The sequence below is a fragment of the Zalophus californianus genome, chromosome 15 (assembly GCF_009762305.2).
Source record: "Zalophus californianus isolate mZalCal1 chromosome 15, mZalCal1.pri.v2, whole genome shotgun sequence".
Taxonomy (NCBI): domain Eukaryota; kingdom Metazoa; phylum Chordata; class Mammalia; order Carnivora; family Otariidae; genus Zalophus; species Zalophus californianus.
Genome location: NC_045609.1, coordinates 38,084,993 through 38,103,340, shown reverse-complemented (window position 1 = coordinate 38,103,340; position 18,348 = coordinate 38,084,993). Strand labels below are relative to the sequence as shown.

General features: G+C 53.0%; 1 protein-coding gene across 3 annotated transcripts in view; it reads left to right on the top strand.

The window, feature by feature from the left end:
* The window catches only part of DLG5 (discs large MAGUK scaffold protein 5), a 126,955-nt gene that overhangs the window by 67,423 nt on the left and 41,184 nt on the right, over positions 1–18,348 (top strand). For all 3 annotated transcript variants that reach the window (XM_027595967.2, XM_027595965.2, XM_027595968.2), the window contains 4 exons: positions 8,352–8,611; positions 10,011–10,323; positions 15,120–15,304; positions 16,905–17,030. In XM_027595967.2, coding sequence (XP_027451768.1) covers positions 8,352–8,611; positions 10,011–10,323; positions 15,120–15,304; positions 16,905–17,030 — 884 coding nt within the window. The remainder of the gene's footprint in view (positions 1–8,351; positions 8,612–10,010; positions 10,324–15,119; positions 15,305–16,904; positions 17,031–18,348) is intronic.

The following is an 18,348-nucleotide window of genomic DNA, read 5'->3' as shown; positions in this document are numbered from 1 at the left end:
TTACCTCATCTTGATGCTTCAGAAGATGCCAGGCTAGCATGTCCCTCCACCTGGATTTGTCCGATCTTGCTGGTTTGATTCCATTTGTGCATCTTGGGACTGTCACAGAAGTGATATTGCCACCTTCTCAGTTGTCTTAGAGGTTGGGACTTGGTTAGGAGCCGCTCCCGGTGATGTTCCCTTTGGTCACTTGATGAAGGTGACGTCTCCAGCCTTCTCTCCTGCAGAGTTACTTGTTTTCCCTTTGCCCTTCTGTCTTTATGTGGACCCATGATTTCCAGCTTTATTCGGCAGGTTGTGATTCATTGTGGCCGGCAGGAGCCCCTTCAAGATGCTTCTCTGACTTTTTGACAGGCCCTTCTCACTCTTTGAACACTTTCTTGCTCTCTGGGAGATGTCGTCCCAGGCTCATTGCATTTCCTGCCCTTGCCCTGGGAATCAGCCATTTCTCCAAGGAGTCCTCATTCCTTTTAGTAGAGGATGGTACTTAGAAGCAAGATCTGAACGCCAGGTGTGCACATAGCTACTGGGGTATTGCTGCTCCCAAGCCGTGTCAGTAGCCAGAGTAGGAAATATCTGAGTTTCCATGTCTCTTGTCTCCCACTCCCCCTCATATATCTGGATATTCGATATGTAGCATTAATATTAAAAACCGTGAGTTTGCACTAACACTCCCAGTTCCAGTCCGACACCACAATACCATGGGTTCATTCTAGCTGCCTCCCTTTCTGTTTTTGTTGACTCCCTTTTCCGGCAGGGGGAAACCACAGTGAGAGGCAGGGATGGCCCCAGCCGACGGTTTGTGCGCCTTCTCTGCCCAGGGCTGGGGGTGCCGGCTTTATCTCCCTGTCTTTACCTTCACCCTGCCATTTCTGGGCGCGTTTATTTATGGGCATTTTTCCACCCTGTCTAAATGTGGCCCAGCCTTCCTCCTTGGGTTTAGTTTGGATTTTACTTTTCTTTGAGTGATTTCTCATTTCAGGTGTGTTTCTGGCCCCATCTTAGCCTAAGGGAAGGCCCATAGCCTTGCCAGAAAGTGGCGGAATGGGACTTTGTCAGGGCAGCAGACTTGGCCTCATATGGTCGTCCCGGAGGGTAGCTGATGTCGCATGTGGAGTGGTGGCGCTGTGTGCCTGCCTGAGTGTGTGCTCTCATCGCTGCTCTAGTTCGAGTCTCCTCAAGGCTGGGGTAAAATCAGCCCTCCTGGAGGATGTGGACTAGTAGCCGGAGCCCCCGCCCTGATGCGGGTGTGTCAGACGGGGCAGTCCCTCTGCAGTCAGTTTGGCAGTTCCTGCAACTGTGAACATGCAGTCCCCTTCCGACCCAGCAATTCTACTTCGAGGTGTGTACCCAAGAGAATTGCAAACAGCTGTTACACAGAAACCCGTAGTGTAAATGTTCGTAGTGGCGTCATTCACAGTAGCCAGAAAAGGGATACGGTCCAGATGTCCATCGGCCGGCGAATGGATGCGGTGGAAAGTGTGGTCTGTGCTCTACAGCAGAATATTAACATCCAGCATGAAAACACATGAGGCGGTGACACCTGCTCCCACATGGATGGACCTCGAAAACTTCGTGTGAAATGAAAGAAGCCAGTCACAAAAGACCACACGGTGTCCGATTCCCCTTGTGTGACCTGTCCGGAACGGGGCATTCCCTAGAGACAGAAGGTAGCCGAGGGCTTGTGTGGGGCAGGGGGTCGGGAGGAGGGAGGGTGGGTGCGCGCGCATGGGCATGGGCCTCCTTTTGGGGGGGATGACAACATTCTGGAATTATGCAGTGGTACTTACTGCACAGCCTTGTGGATTTGCAACCTTGTAAACATACCAGCTCCACAGACTGGGGCGCTTGAAAGGGCGAATTGTACAGTGTATGAATTATAGCTGGGGGAAAAAAGACTCCGGTTATCACTTTGTCATAAAAAAATGTCTGCCCTCATGAGGCGTAAAGTCTCATGACCTCCCGTTCTCTGACTGTCCCGAGGACTTTCACAGCTTGAACAAACATCCGGACTGAGCTCGCTCTCCCCCTTCCCCCCCTTTTCTGTCCTCCCCACAAATGACATGGGACAGTCACTGCCCCTCCCTTCCAGCTCATGCCTCCCTCTCCTGTCCTCTCCTACAGCTGTGACCCTTGGGGGGCTAGTTTGTTACAGTGGTCAGTGAGTCTCCCCAGCTCTGTTCAGCTGGACCGGTGTGCCTTGGCACATGCCATCTTAGGATGGCCCTGGGACAGGAGGCCGGCCGCCGCGGGGGCGCGGGTGAGGGCGCATCTCTGAGCTGCCAGGACTACCCGCTCTCCCCAGCCCGGGCCGCCTCACCTTCACCGGGTCTGGGCTGGATGCTGGGCTGTGGAAAGCTCATACCTGGATAGGCCAGCAGCAGAGGAAGCAGGGGAGCAGGGGACACGGGGGTGGCCACAGGTTTCCTCCCCACAGGGCCCGAGGGCAAAGGTTGACCTCGCTGGACAAGGCCGGTTTTGTTGCCTGGCCCCTCCCATGCCTTGTTCACTTGAAGAGGCCCTTGCAGGGTAAATGGTGCTGTTTGACTTGTGTGTTTGCTTGAGGGATTTGTGGGGCTCCCCAGCCCTCTGCATGATTTATTTCTGAGGAACTGAGGTGGCCCTGGCTGGGAGGGGCGCCATGCCCCAGGCCCTCTCCCACTTTGCCTGTGTGCGTGCATGTGTTGGCATGCATATGTGTGGGGGGGTGACTCGCAGCCCGGCAGTGCCATCTCCAGGTCCCTCAGTCAGAATGTGCCATCTGGATTCTTCTGGGGTGCTTCTGAAATGCCCAAGAGAGCCCGGGCAGAGACTGCCAAGCCTTGGTTGGGGGAGCAACATGGAGGATCCTCTTTCTTTTCTACTGTGATATATATTCTTTGGTTAAAAAAGAAAAAAATCTGCAAATAGCAGTGACGTCACCCACCCCCACCTCAGCTTTTGGTGATTCGTGAAAGTTGACTTCTTTTTTCAGATGTCCAGGAATGGGGTTTCTGAGTTTCTGAAGGGCATGCTTCACACAAGCCCAGAGCGGAGAGTGTTTCTGACCAGTGCAGAGATGAGGGCCATTCTCTTGTTGGCTTCCTTGTGGGGCACAGCCAAGCTGCTCCATCCTGCTGTGTGGATGGAACCAGACCCTCGCTTCCGGCCACTTCCTCCCTGGCCTCACAAGCTGGGGGAGTCATCTCTAAAGAATTTGAGATGAGAAGTTTACTGCCTGTCTCGTTTTAGAATTCTCTGCCAAACTAGATAGTCTTGATCACTTAAAATTCCATTAGCCTTGCTGGGAAGCTGAACGTGTGTGTGTGTGTGTGTCTGTGTGTGTGTGTGTGTGTGTGTGTGTGTGTAGGTTGAACTATCTAATAAGACCATAATCATCTGATTATAAAAGGGAAAAATTCTAAGCTAATAAATAGGATAGCTTTTCAGTTATCCAGAGTTAACTATGGCCATGGTTTTTCCAAACTTCTTCAGAGGCTTTAATCACATTTGCCCACATTTTGAGTCCCGCTTGTAGAGAAAAGTCGAGAAGTATTTGGGGGCCCGTGAGCCTCTTTTTTTTTTTTTTTTAAAGATTTTATTTATTTACTTGACAGAGAGAGACACAGTGAGAGAGGGAACACAAGCAGGGGAAGTGGGAGAGGGAGAAGCAGACTCTCCGCTGAGCAGGGAGCCCAATGCGGGGCTCGATTCCAGGATCCTGGGATCATGACCTGAGCCGAAGGCAAACGCTTAACGACTGAGCCACCCAGGTCCCCCCCATGAGCCTCTTTGAATGTCTGGATGCTGTCCTGTGGGAAAGGGATCCTTTGGGACTAGGGCTAGAATGAGAACAAGAGGGTAGAAGTTAAGGAAGGTGGATTTCAGCTCATAATAGACAAGATCTGGTCCTGTGGAGTGTTCACCTGTGGGCAAGGCCACAGCCAGAACAACACAGGCTATTAGCCCGATGATCCCAGGTCCCTTCTGATGCCAAATCCCACCATGTGAGATCTGGGCTGAGCATCAGAAGGGATTTCTGGGTCTGCTCTGGGGTTTTCCCTGACTGTCGCTGTCTCCCCGGGAACTTGGGACCTATCCTGGGGCAGCCAGTTCGCTGCCCTGGATTGTCATGCAGGCTCCAGTCCAAGCTCCTCACGGTTGGGGCTTTTGGGGGACTGTCTCCCAAGGAAGAAAGGGCAAGCCACGGTGTAGATTCCAGATTCTGTTGTGGACCCGTGAAGATAGCAAGGCCCAAAATGAGGTATTTGTGCTGTGTCAAGGCTGCCTTTAGAACTAGTTTCTTTCTTGATGAAGCTCAGAAGATGTGGCAACTGCAGGAGAGCATTCAGCCGGGCTACCCAGGGCTGCCACCTAGTGGGCAAGACCGAGAATGGCAGCAGGGCCTTTGCAGAAACCAGTCGTTCCTTTGGAGCCAGTGGGGTTCTCACCTGGCTTAGGGGATGTGCAGAGTGTAAAACATTTGAAGTGATTTATTTTTTCTGTTTTTTAAAAAAGATTTTATTTATTTATTTGAGAGAGAGAGAGAGTATGAGCTGAGCTGGGTGGGGGGTGTGGGGAGGGGCAGAGGCAGAGGGAGGAACAGGGTCACAGATGAGCACAGAGCCCAGCACAGGGGCTCAATCCCAGGACCCTGAGATCAGGACCTGAGCCAAAGGCAGGCGCTCAACTGACTGAGCCACCCAGGCATCCCTTGAAGTGATTTTTAATTGGAATGTTTGAGGTACTGTCCACAAGTCGGGGCAATCCAGTCTAGAAGCTGGACCTTTTTCAGACACGGGTAGAGACACTGACCCAGAAAGCGGAGAACTCTCCGTTCTCTGTTTGTGTCCTGGGCACATGTGGGCGTGGGTCCTTGTGGAACGCCTCTGTACGTTGTGGGCCCTGCATCGGATGATGTGCTTGGTGTCCTTCAGCCCTCACTGTCTGCACGTGGAGGCATTCAGCTGTCCTCACTTTGTCCTGGACTTGGGCTCAGTTCTTACTCGGTGATTTATGGAAAAGAATAAATGTTATATTCCCATGCCACAACATATAGGAAAGATATTCCAAGTAGTTTAAAGATTTAAATGTGAAAAGTAAAACTGAAACTTTTTAGAAAAAAAGATAGAGAATCTTCATGATCTCAAGGTAGGAAGGAGCTTCTTAAATAGAATAACCAAAGCCCAAGCCATAAAGGAAATGATTGATAGATTTTACTGTATCAAAATGGGAAAATTTAGTATAACATAAGACACATACTGGGAGAAGATTTTGTAATAAATACAACTGGGAAAGGACTAGTACCTGGAATTTAAAACTAAGTCCTATAGGAAGAAAGGAAGAGAGAAAGGAGCAGGTGGGGAAGGAGGGAGGAAGGAAAATCAAAGGATGTGGCCAGGCAATTCACAGAAGAGAAAAGGTGTATAGTCAGTAAACAGGAGTCATAAGGAGAGTTGCTCTCTCTAGTAATTGGGAATGCAAGTTAAAAGAGCCCTTATTTGTCTATGAGATTGGCAATACTATTAAAGAAAGATCTGACTTTCACAGTAGCCAAGAGGTAGAAACAACCCATGTCCTTTGACAAATAAATGGATGAACAAAACGCAGTACATACATACACTGCAATATTCATCTTTAAAAAGGAAGGAAATTCTGTCACATACTACAGCATGGATGAACCTTGAGGACATTATGCTAAAGGAAATAAGTCACAGAAAAAGAAACACTGTATGATCCCATTTGTCTGAGGTACTTGGAGTCGTCAGATTCAGAGACAGAAAGTACAGAAGGGGGGTTGCAAGGGCCGAGGGAGGGGGAATGGAGAGTTGTTGTTTGATGGGGACCTAGGTGCAGTTTTGCAAGATGGAAGAGTTCTGGCGGTGGGTCGCACAACAGTATGAATGCACGAAACACTACTGAAACGGACACGTAAAATGTAAGAAATGGTGAACACCGTGATGGAGACCAGGGACACGTCCACCAAACAGAAAAAGAATGTACGATGTGCTCATGTAGTGAAATCCTGCCTGGCATTACTTCCCTGCGTCTCCAGAGCAGCATGGAATTAAAGGAGTGTTAGAAACGTTTACCGATACGTAGGTGGTATAAACAGAAGGTTGTGTATGGAAATGGGTGGCAGCAAACTGAGGGGAGTGATCCATTCTGGAGGGGACGAGACGATAAAAGGAAGATGCGGCAGGGGATTTAGGGACAGCTGGAGTGGCTTATTTCTTTGGAGAGCAATTTGAGACATGTGACAAGAAAATCAGGATTAGAGCTAGGTGGCAAGTACTTAAAATCTTGTTATATTATGTGCGCTTCTTTTCTGTATGTTTGGAAGATACTCTACTCTTTTTTTTCAGAAAAAACTCTAGACGGTAGAGTGGGCTTAGTGGTTTTCCGACGAGTTGGCAATGTGCAGTTCTGATCTGCCACAGTGAAAGCATTTTTACAAAACAGTGAAGGTTTTAACTGCCCGAGGAACCGATGTACTGCTTTTTAAAATGGGTTTATATTTCAGTATCCTTGCCTTGTAAGATAAGATTGCCTTTGAAGGGAAGAGTTTTGCTAAAAAAAAAGAGAGAGAAGAAAAAGGGAAAAATATTGCCTGCCCTGACTGAGCTGATTTCTGGGGTACCCTTCATCTGCAGCAGAGTCTGTACCGTCTTACTTTCAGTCTTAAGAGTAAAGGTCTTTTACGTGTCCCTTTCAGTAGTGTTTCATGCATTCATACTGTTGAGCTAGTGCTTAGGTCTTAGAGGAATAGTCTCCCTTTCCCTGTCTCTGTGATTTTGACTTTTAGCTCTTGTTCATCGTCTTTACTGAGGGTGAACCCTCCCTTCAAAGGGAGTATTCAGTCGTCCCAGGTTCTGGTTCTTGGCGCTGTAGAAATCAGATAACTCAGGGTTCATGCTGAATAAGCAGATGATTCCTGGCCTGTTGCAGTTGGAACGGTTAAGCAAGCTTTTCTGGTTGAGTCCTATCATTTGAGGAATAAGGAAACCGAAACCCAGAGATGTGGAGTGACCCACCCAAGGGCTCAGATCCCCCGAGGTGCTTAGCAGAAGTCAGCAGGCCCCTGGCAACCAAATAACTCATTTTATTTTTTATTCTTGAGAGCAGCACCTTGAGTGAACGTCAGTATCTGTGATTCGGAGTAGAATACCGTCTTGCTTAAAACCCTCCCATGGTTCCCATCTCATTCAGGATACAGTCTTTGTTTGCCGGGAGCCTTGAAGTTGTATGCCCATTTCTGCAGCCTCATTTCGAATCCACTCCTTGTTCATTGGGCTCTGACTGGAGCCCTGCCCTCCTCTTTGTGCCTAGAACATGTGTGGTGGTTCTTGCCTCAGGGCCTTTGCACTTGCTCACCCCTTTGTGCTCTAACTGCTGTTCTTCATTTGCATCCAAATTCAGAAGTCACCTTCTTAGAGAGGCCTCCTTAAGCCCTTCTATCTTTTATCAATAGCCCTTATTATGCCCTGAAGTTATTTTATTTATTATTTTTATCTCTTTCTCTCTACCTCTCTACCTACCGGTCTCTGTGTGTTTGTATCCTTGCATGAGGATAAAATGTCCACAAGCCACAGTCTTTTATGTGTCCTGTCCAGCATCACCAGCATCTAGAGTATATTAGATACTGGTATTGAGGGTCCTCAACACCTCCCCCAGGTTTGGTGATTTGCTAGGAGGAGTCACAAGACTCAACATATAATCATACTCAGGGCCAAAATTTATTTCAGCGAAAGCACGCAAAGCAAAATCAACAAAGGGAAGAGGTGCATGGAGCGAAGTCCAGAGGAAAGCAGGTGCAAGTTTCCAGGAGTCCTCCACTGTGGAGTCACATGGGACACACTTACTTCTTCTGTCTTTGAATTGTGACCTACTCCCTGCCCAGGGATTTTACTGGGCTCCTGCCTCCTGGGCACCCTCTGCCTAGCATGTACTGAAATTCTGGACTCCCAGAAGAAAGCTTGTGCTTAGCCTAAGCCACACTGTTCATTCAGTCCAGGCACCAGGAGCCCCTCTGACCACTTGAGGAGCGTTTTACCTGAGTGTCAGGAACCTGCCATTCAGGTTCCCGGATGCCAGCCAAGGGTCAACTTGTAAGCAGGCCTTTCTTAGGATAGAAGTCTCGGGCCCGCTTCAGTAACTCCTTTCTGCACACTTAAGAAATATTTGTGAATGAGTAAATTGACCAGTATGACGGCAGGGCCTTTGGAATCAGACCTCAAGACTCCTGAAGGCCCGAAGGTGTGGCCTCCCCTCCTTTGTCAGCAATACTGTCCTCAGGTGGACCGACGAGAGTGGTGCGTCTGTCCTTCCTCCTGTCTTCAGGCCCTTGGTAAGTGTGACGCTCTGGTCCCCAGGTGTTGAAGCTCAACGGGTCATCAGAAATTCTCAATAAGCTGTACGACACGGCCATGGACAAGCTGGAGGTGGTCAAGAAGGACTACGATGCCCTGCGGAAGAGGTACAGTGAGAAGGTCGCCATCCACAACTCCGACCTGAGCCGCCTGGGGCAGCTGGAGGAGGAGAACCAGCGTCTGCTGAAGCAGGCCGAGATGCTGACACAGCAGAGGGACACCGCCATCCAGCTGCAGCACCAGTGTGCGCTCTCCCTGAGGAGGTAAGAGCTGCCCTGCCGCCCCCCTCCTGCGCAGGGAACGGCCACAGGGCCGAGCGGGCCACCGTTGCCTTAGGACCCACTCTCCTTTAGGGGCTTACTGTTATCTGCAAGGCTTCCCCCACTTCCAGGGGGTTGGGGGGGGGCAAATGGACTGTGCCTTTTCATGCGAAAAAATATTTTTAGAACATTTGGGAAACATTTTGTTGGCACTTGGTGTGGCTTGGGAATTGTGCTCCTTCCTCACATCCGAACAGCTCTGGTGTGTTCTGCCCACCCTGTTTCTTAGGTCTCCCCACAGGCCTCTTCCCTCTGTGTCACCCACCCACCCAGCAAATAGGAGAGTTAATTGTCCTAGGCATTGTTCCCTCTAAAATTTCATTTTTTTTTAAAGGTGTATATGGTCTAGGGAAGTGACCCATGCCCTCAAACAGTGTTTGGTAAGGTGTATCCCTATGGAACACCAGTCCCCTGGAGCTTTCACTGGTGTCCTATGCAGGGTGTTCTCTGGACGTAAAAAGGATTAAGAATTGCTGAGTTACACTCAGACAGGTGTCTGCACTGCGGGACTTTTCAGAGCCTTCCCTCTGGGACTCTGCACTAGCCACTCCAGGAGGGGACACAGTGTTTCCCAGTGTAGGCCATCAGAGAGCACACATTCTTTTTCGGTGGAGTTCCGTGAAGAGTTGGTATTCTAAAGAACATGCGTTCCGAAATGCTGCTGGAGAGCTGCAGGTTCTGACTTGCAGGGTTGCCTGTGTGGACGGTGCCTCCCGGCCTAGAAGGGCTGAGCTGTCCTCTTGCACCGGTCACCCACACCCAGGCCTTATCGTCCACATCTGGGAAATGAGGTGGTCAGACTAAATGATCGTTAAGGCCATGTTTATTTCTTTTTTTTTTTTTTTTAAAGATTTATTTATTTATTTGAGAGAGCGAGAATGAGAGAGAGTACATGAGAGGGGGGAGGGTCAGAGGGAGAAGCAGGCTCCCCGCCGAGCAGGGAGCCTGATGTGGGACTCAATCCCGGGACTCCGGGATCATGACCTGAGCGGAAGGCAGTCGCTTAACCAACCGAGCCACCCAGGCGCCCGCCATGTTTATTTTTTATATGCTGTGTTTCTAGCATTGTTTTGTTTTTATTCTTAAAAAAGAATGTAGCTTGACTGTGGAAGAAATACACTGTTATTTTCAGTAGAGCAGAGGGCAGGAAGTTGTCAGATCAACTTGTGGTATTTGTAGAAGGCTGAGAAAAATTCCAGGTCCGGGGGCACCGGCGCTCCGTGACTTCCCTCTCTCAGCCGTGCGGATGACCTCACTCGAAACTTCATGCTCGAGGGTCCAGGACAGTGGTCCTGCCTGGGCAGGTCCCCACCCCCACATCCCAGCTGCCTCTCTCCCCCAGGTTTGAGGCGATCCACCACGAGCTGAACAAGGCCACGGCCCAGAACAAGGACCTGCAGTGGGAGATGGAGCTGCTGCAGTCTGAGATGACCGAGCTGAGGACCATGCAGGCAAAAATGGCAAAGGAATCGGAGAAGTACAAGGAGGAGCGGGATGCGGTGTACAGCGAGTACAAGCTCATCATGAGTGAGCGCGACCAGGTCATCTCCGAGCTGGACAAGCTGCAGACCGAGGTAGAGCTGGCCGAGTCCAAGCTCAAGAGCAGCACGTCCGAGAAGAAGGCGGCCAGCGAGGAGATGGAGGCCCTGCGGCAGGTGGGCGGGGGCGGCTGGCCTCCTGGCCTCTGGGAAATCGGCGTGGGCAGGGGTGTGGCAGCCGCGCTGTCCGCATTGGCGGAGCGGATGGCTTGTCCTGTTAGGCCTGCATGCTGGGCTATCGAGTGCTGCCTGGGGAGCTGCTGAACTCACACTTGGGGCCCAGCTCCAGTGTGGGCTGCAGGGCTCGCAAAGGGAAGTCCAGCTGTGGGCCGGGCCTTGGAGCTTACAGCGACACAGGCAAGTCAGGTGACACACACAGACATACATGGACTCCGCGCATGGACACTCCCACACCCAGCCCTTGGTTAAGTGATCATGGATCAGCCTTGTGCTGACGGTCAGTGCACATCTCAAAGACTTGCTTGTTGGGAAGCAAGAGCCCAAGGCCAAGTGCCCAAAGCCATCGATACCTTTGGCCTTGTGAATGCAGAAGAGCACCGTCAGGGATGCCACACACACTTCCCCCACCGCGCCAAATAGCTGAGGAGTCTGCTCTTTAAAGATCTGGGCTCCTGCTGGGAAGATGTACTAGGCTGAGCCCAAGGCCCTTCTAAAGCCTTGCTCCCTGGGGGACATGCCTCCAGGGTCAGGGGCTGGGGTCGAGTGGCATCAGAATCGGGCCACTAAGCTTGACTCCTGAGTGATCAGCAAGGAGTCTCTCTCCTACCTGAGCCACTTTGGCCTCATTGCTGACACAGTTTCCCCCCAAGTCCAGGTGTGCCCTGCTGGGGCTTGTGTGGGCTCGTGGATTCCTTCTATTTGAGATTCCCTTCCCGTCCTGTTGGTTGGTGCTGTGGCTCACCTTAGAACTGCTTCAACTGACCGTGGCAGGCTTTCTTCGCCCTGAAATAGTCCTCCACTCCTGCGTCTTCGTTCTGCTTGCTCTGCAGATCAGTTACAACGCAGCCTTTAAGACTGGTCTGTGAGAAGTGAAAAGCAAGGTGTTAAAGGTCAGGCAGGTAGGCAGGGGGGTAGCGTGCATTAGGCTGTTGCGGCCAGAGCCCTTGGGACTAAGCCCGAGGCAGGGCTGACGCCCGAGGGTTGACTGGGGCCTCTGAGTCTCTCTGCAGACAGTGATGCCTCCTTATGCCCAGGCGGTGCTCGGGGCCGTCGGAATGCAAGGGACAAGGGCTGTGCTTGGAAAGCGGCGCTTCTCAGTTTGTGGGACCTCTTGCCTCTTTGGGCCTCGGTTTCCTCATCTACAAAACGGACACGAGAGCAGCGCCTCATGGGGTAGCTGGGACCGTGGTGGTTTATTTTATCGTTAAGATGATGGTTATGCCCATCCAAGTCTCACTGCCCTGTTAGGACCAGAGTGAAACCCCATGAAATTGTTTCTGTAGGCAAAAGGGGGCCAAATAAGAGCGATTTCATACAAGGGGAGTGAGAGTTCTCCATACCTTGAAGGAGAAACCCTCGTGAAAAGGAAGAAGAGCATGATGAGGGCATTTTTAATAAGCAAAGATAAAGTATTAGAACTTGGTCATCGTCCTAGAGAAACCATCCCCTCATTTTTACATTCCTGCATCTGAGAGCTGAATTGTTGGGGAAAATGTCGATATTAAATAAGGAAAACAAAACGGTGAAGCAAAAAACTGTGAGTCAGTCACTAAACGACACAGTCAGGGAGAATGTGTGACCTGCCGAGAAGGTGCTAGGCCAGCAGCCCCTGGGTTCCGGAGGTTAACCGTGCTCGGTGGTGGCGTGGAAGGGCTCCGGGCCTCCCGAGGTGCCGGCAGCTGGGGGCGGTCTGTCGCGTGTCGTCCCCCCCCCCCCCACACCTTTTCCCAGCACTCGCTTGCCCTTCAGCCCCGGAGCCGGTTTCCGGGCCTTCACAGGGGGCATTGGCTGGATGTCAAGTGTGCCTGTCAGCTGAGGCAGGAATCTCGTCTAGGCACTGTTCCGAGTCAGCAGGCCAGAGTGGAGAAGCCCTGCTCCCACCCCGGCGGCTTCCAGAGCTGAAACCCTTGGCGCTTTGGCGAGTTTGTCTTCTCAGACAAGACCACGCCCCACCTGGCCAGAGAAGGCCACGTCTGTGGCCTTGACTGTGTTAGCCCTGAGGTGTGGTTGGCACGAGGCTCCCTGGGATTGACCCCATCTCTCTCCAGCAGCGGGTCCGCTGAGGTGGGCCTTCCAGCCAGGCTACCTCCCTGTCTCCCAGCTGCCTTCATTCTGCTCAGCTGAGGAAGTGGTTCTTTTCTTTCTGACAGACCGTGCATCCTCTACACTCTTCCCTTCTCTTTGCTCCTCCCTCTTTCCTCTCTCATTGCCCTCCGCCCTCTCCCCCCTCTTCTCTGAGTGGGTTGTGGTGAAAACAGGGCTTCAGGGGGCCTGTCCGGGTCTTTGCCTGGCTCCGGATGCTGCCCTCTCTCCTGCTTCCCCCCCTCCCCAAATGGGCATGTCCACGGGAGCGTCCCCGTCTCGGGCCCCTGTCCCAGCCTCTGGCCCCTGGTGACCGGGTGCGGTGAGGACTCACTGCCTTCAGGAGGGTGGAGGGACTGCCTGGAGCAGCTGGTGTCTGCCCCCCCGGGAAGCTGTGGGGCACCGCTGCCTGACTCAGAGGTTCTTCCAGATAACAAGTTACGTCCCAAGACCAGCGTCTCCGCCAGAGCTCCTGTCCCACGTCCTCACCTCCCTTCCGGCCCTGAATGCAGCTGTGCCTCTGACGGCCGTGCTGGTGGTGGAGCTCGGGGCTGCGAGTGAGGCGGGGAGTACTGTTGGAGGCGGAGGACAAGCAGCAGGGGACCAGGAGGGCATTCCAAAAACATTGCCACCTCTGGGGAGGGCTGTGAGATGCTGCTCGGCTACAAGAGATGGGTGTGCTCAGGGACAGCTATCTGCTCAGGGAGCACCGCCCTCTCCCTGGGGCCCTGGTGTGCCTCTGCGGGGTCGTTCTCGTTGGCTTTGGTGCCTGGGCCGGGTGAGTGTCTCATGAGGACCGGTCCCTGGCTTCCCGAGCCTGTGGCCCCCTGGATCACCCACAGCAGACGGAAGGAGATCTCAGGTGGTACTGTTGCAGATTAAGACCTGCCACTTGGAGATAGCACAGTGTAGAGGAGGGAGCACTGGAGTCAGAATCGGGGGACCCGGAATGGAGTTCAGCTCCCCACTAACGGGCGGGGCTCGGGCCAGTCACTTCTTGGGCCCTGAGCATCCTCATCTGTGTTACCAGGATCTCCGCTCCCAGTTCTGTGCCTTCACAATGCCCCGTTCTTCTCCCCTCTCGGTAAAACGAAGTCTTGTACTTCTTATGTTTCTCATCTGGAAACAGTGTTTTGGGAGTGAATTCATTTTGGAGACCAACCATGGGGGCGGGGGGAGGCGGGAGGGGAGAGCGTGGGAGCTGCCTAGCACCGGTGCTGGCCTCTCTTGCCTCCCTTGTGGCCCTCACCTGGAGACGCTTATCCAGGGCCAAGGGGAAAGACCTTTCAGTGGAACCACGTGGTAACACATTTCAAATATAAAACTGTATTAGTATATTATAGATCGCTGAGTAAAATGTAAATTTAAATAAATGTTATCATTAAACTTATTTGTTATCTTAATAAATTCTTGACACCTTTACTAATAATGATCGGTTCTCAAAAAATAGCAAACTGAACAAACCAAGGCTGCATGAAAGTGGGAAGAAAATCAGAACGGAGATAATTTGAATTGATCTTGAGAAATGTGGGATGTGAGCAGAGTGCACCAGCCACTGTGTCACTCTGGAGTTAAGGTGTACTTTCTGGGCGGACTTTTCTCCGGCTCTTACTGACTCTTGACTCTTACTTGAGAGATGCAGGGTGGTTGTAAGGTGACTCCGTATTTTCCTCTCTCTCCCCCATCCTCGTCTCTTGGCTGAACCTCTGGGATCTCTCTGAGCGCACCTGAGCAGAGGTGGCGTGTCGGGCTCGCTGTGACAGGTGGGCCGTGGCTCCAGCAGGGGCCTGCTTGCTGTGTTTCCCTTCCTTCTTCCTACCGCTCAGCACACACACAGCAGAGCCTGTTCCTTTTGTGTCCTGTTCGTGTTTTGCCTCTGAAAGCGTTTGAGCAGAAGTGGGAATGCCTCCTGCAGTAGATGCTCACTTTGTTATTTTCCCTGCGTTGTCTAAGGATTCTCGAGGCGCAGAGGGAGCTTTCCCTACGAGTGCTTCCGAGAGTTCGATTCGAAATGGTAGCCAAGCATGTAATGCTTTGGGAGGTGTCAAGATGCAAATGTATCAGATTTCAGCTTTTTAAACAAACTGAGACACACAGGACTTCCCCAGCAAAAAGACTGGTGTATTTTCAGATTTAAAAATAACTCTGTATGCCAGAGCATAAAAATGAGTATTGCAGACCCAGGGGGTTGGGAATCGTCATGATCGGCGTCTGCACCTTTCACTGCATTCAGGCCTTGTGCCGTTATGTTTTGACAGGAGAGCTCTTTAGAGAGACGAGGTGGGCTGTCTAAGATTGGAGCATGCGAGTGGCAGGGAGGAGCCTGGGACAAGCGTTCCGGGGGAGGTGTTCTACCTGGGCCAGGGAGACTGAGGCTGAGGAGGGGCTGGGGTTCTGGGACAGGCTCTGCAGGCCCGGGAGTTTGGACAGGACCCTACCAGTGTCATTAGGGGTCTCGAGTGTGGCTGTGGGACAGGTGGTCCCTGGGGTACAGGTGCAGCAGGGGGTGTTGGGATGGGCTCAGGCTAGGGTCCTGTGTTTCCCTCCCTCGGCTCCGGAGGGTTCGGCCCCAGCCCCCACACCAGCTAGAGGGCACTTCTGGACCAGGAAGCTCACTCACCACCCCTCTGCTTACTCCTTGACCCCACCAGATCAAAGACACAGTGACAATGGACGCGGGGAGAGCCAGCAAGGAGGCCGAACTCCTTCGAAAGCAGTGCAAGGCTCTGTGCCAGGAGCTGAAGGAAGCCCTCCAGGAGGCGGACGTGGCCAAGTGCCGGCGGGACTGGGCCTTTCAGGAGCGGGACAAGATCGTGGCGGAGCGGGACAGCATCCGGTACGGGGAAGCCCTGGGCTGGCGTGGGCCGCTCTCCCTGGGCCGCACCGCGTCGGTGGGGAGGGTCAGAATCACTTGCCACGTGTCCTGATAAGGTGGGAGTGACCTCGGTTCCTCCCTTCTCAGCTGAGCCTTGCTCCATCGAGTTAGAGGTGCCCATTATGTCTCTACTTCCCTTTTCGTTTCAACCTCGATGTCTGCGTGTGCACTGTGTCTGGATGAGACCCTCCCCCTGCCATGAAATGGTGCAGAGACAGGTTTCTTTCTTAGGGGACTTCTGATGAAATGGACATACCAAGAATGCATTCTTTCAGTTGTTATTCTGTGGGCACCTACTGTGTGCCAGGATCTTAGGTTCCTCTTACAAGGAGACCCTGGGAGAGGAGCAACCTCCAAGGCTGCCAGACGGGTGTGATGCCCTCACGGGGCCAGTGCTCGGGGGGCCACGGGCAACTTTGTTGGACAGGGCAGCAGGGGAGGGAGATAATATGGATGGTGAATTCCAGGGCCACGGTCAGAGCTGTGATGGGGGCATGCAGGGCACGGGGCGGGGGGTGGGTGGGGAACAGGCAGGGAAGTGTCCCTGGAAAGCATGACCTTCAAGTTAGAATTTAGGCCTGAGTGGGATTTTTCCAGGTGGAGAGGGGGATGGGCATGGCCATGAACAAAGGCATGTGATGTGCTCGGGGCAGGGGCACGCTTGTGGACTTGGGAGTTACAGGAGAGGCGGCTGACAGGGTTCCTGAGGGCAGGCTGTGGGGGCCTCGAGAAGGAAGCCCTCAGTACAGTCTTGATTTTAGGCTGGGGGAGAGCCATGAGGGTTTGTGGTGGTGCTTGTGATTTTCAGAAAGATCCCTTGTGGTTGTCGGGAGGAGAGACCGCTATTTAAAATAGCAAGGCGGGTCAGGAGGTAAGGGTTCAGGGTGGAGGGGATTGGGGGCCATAGAGAGGTGGGGACCAGCCCTTAGGGCCTCCAATGATAGGGTGCCATTCTGGGGGTGGCATAGAGCACACACTCCCCTGCTGCCCAGTCCCCTGTCCCTACCTTCTCTGTGAATGGCCAAGGTGGTCCTGGGGTCCCGGGAGCCACACGTCCTTTGGTGGGGAGTTATCAGGCCTGCACTTTGCACCTGCACAGAGCTCAGGGCTTCGGAGATGCATGAAGCATGATTCTTGTCCGAGTGGGGAGCTCAATTTAGTTGTAGGGTCGGGGACAGCTCTAGAAAGGCCTGCATGTGAGTAGAGATGAGGCATGTGGTAGGTGCTGGAATCCAGGGACCTGCCAGGTGGGCTGGGGCTGGGCTGGGCATTCACCCAGGCACCCTGAGGGTGAAACAGTGGGATGAGCACTGGACGTTCAGAACCCGTTGCCTAGTAACCGCAGAGATGTCTCTTTTCCTGGATCTCAGTGTCTTCTCTGCCTCTCGATGGGGTTGGCCTGGGTGGCTTCACCTCTAGACTCTCCAGTGTTCCGTCAGTGCATTTGGAGGCGAGGTGGGCACCTGGGGTATTTGGGGGCTGGGGCTGCAGTCCACTGTAGGCTGTGAGTCCTCTGCCCCCTGCCCCTCACAGTGACCTCGGCCTCTGCCTTCTCTGCCAGGACGCTCTGTGACAACCTAAGGCGAGAGCGGGACCGGGCGGTGAGCGAGCTGGCTGAAGCTCTGCGCAGCCTGGACGACACGCGCAAACAGAAGAATGATGTCAGCCGGGAGCTCAAGGAGCTCAAGTATGTGGGGGTGGGCGCCTGCCTGCAGGGGGCGTGGTGGCCCCTCTCCTGTCAGGGCCCGGTCACCCTGCCTGCCGGCCCTTCACTCTGCCTCACTCTGTGAGTCTGTAGAATGGGTCTGAACACCACCTCCGTGTTGTGAGTTAATGAGAAATTCTTAGACCATCACAGAAGGTGAGCACGTGGCAGTGGGCAGGCACCATGTGCAAAGGCACATAGGAAGGAAGGTCTCTGTGCCTAGCCAGTCCATTTGGAGACAGGCAAGCGTCTACTGTCCATTCATTCATTCATTCCCTTTCTACCTCATTCATTCACCAACTCTACAAGGATTTACCGAGTGCCTGCTCTGGATGGGCCAGGCCTGTGGGAGGCACTGGGGAAGCCACCAAACAGAGAACCAGGTTTCTACCCTGTGGGGCTCATAGCACATAGGAGGAGGCAGACCACAGGTGGGTCGGACGGAGTGACAGTTACGTGACTGAGGTGCTGACTTCATGATGCAGTGTTTGGAAAGCCCTCACCACTTTGCAGTCTGTTCTGCCTGTGGTGTTGGGATGCCTGTTTGGAAGAGGCTGTTTGGGGTGTCAGACAACCTCCCCTGTTATGGCACTGCACCCAGGATTGTGATTTGAGACTTGGTGACCCGAATCAGTGGAGTGAAGATACAAAGATCAGAGCTACAAAGGGAGATTGGCAGAACCCAGGGGCTGTCTCTGCAGGGTAGAAGCCGGGGCTCTCTGTTCTGATAGGGTGGTGCAGGGTGGTGAGGAGCGTGAGTGTGAGCGTGCAAGCCTCACCTGCTGGGGCAGCGGCGTTCACACGGAGTGACAGCCCCCCTCCCTCCCCATTCAGTAACTCTAGCATGAGCCAACCAGCTTCATTTACTAGACAAAACCCCAGAACCTCTTGGGCTTGGGTGCTCTAAAGAAAATCTCCAGCTAAGAGGCAAAGTGACACACTCTCTCCAGGGACCCATCTTCGGTCTAGTAAGTGGTGGGATCAAATTAAGGTAAAGCCTGGTTCCTGGGGGCTTGAGCCCGGGGGGAGGCCATGCATTTTAATGGAGCTGAAATTGCTTGGAACTTCTAAGAAAGTCGGATTCCACTTGTTTGTTCAGCATATCTGAATCTGCCCCTCCTCTTTGTTGCGCTCTCTAACCGGCTCTGGTGAGGAAGCCCCCGGTCTGCAGAGACAGCAGACATGTCCCAGTGGGTGAGAGATGAGCAGGTGCAGTGAGCATTAAACACAGAGCTTCGTTCAGGCTGCGCAGGGCTGGTGGGAGCCGTGTCCTGCGAAGGCGGCTTTGGGGCGCCGCCCT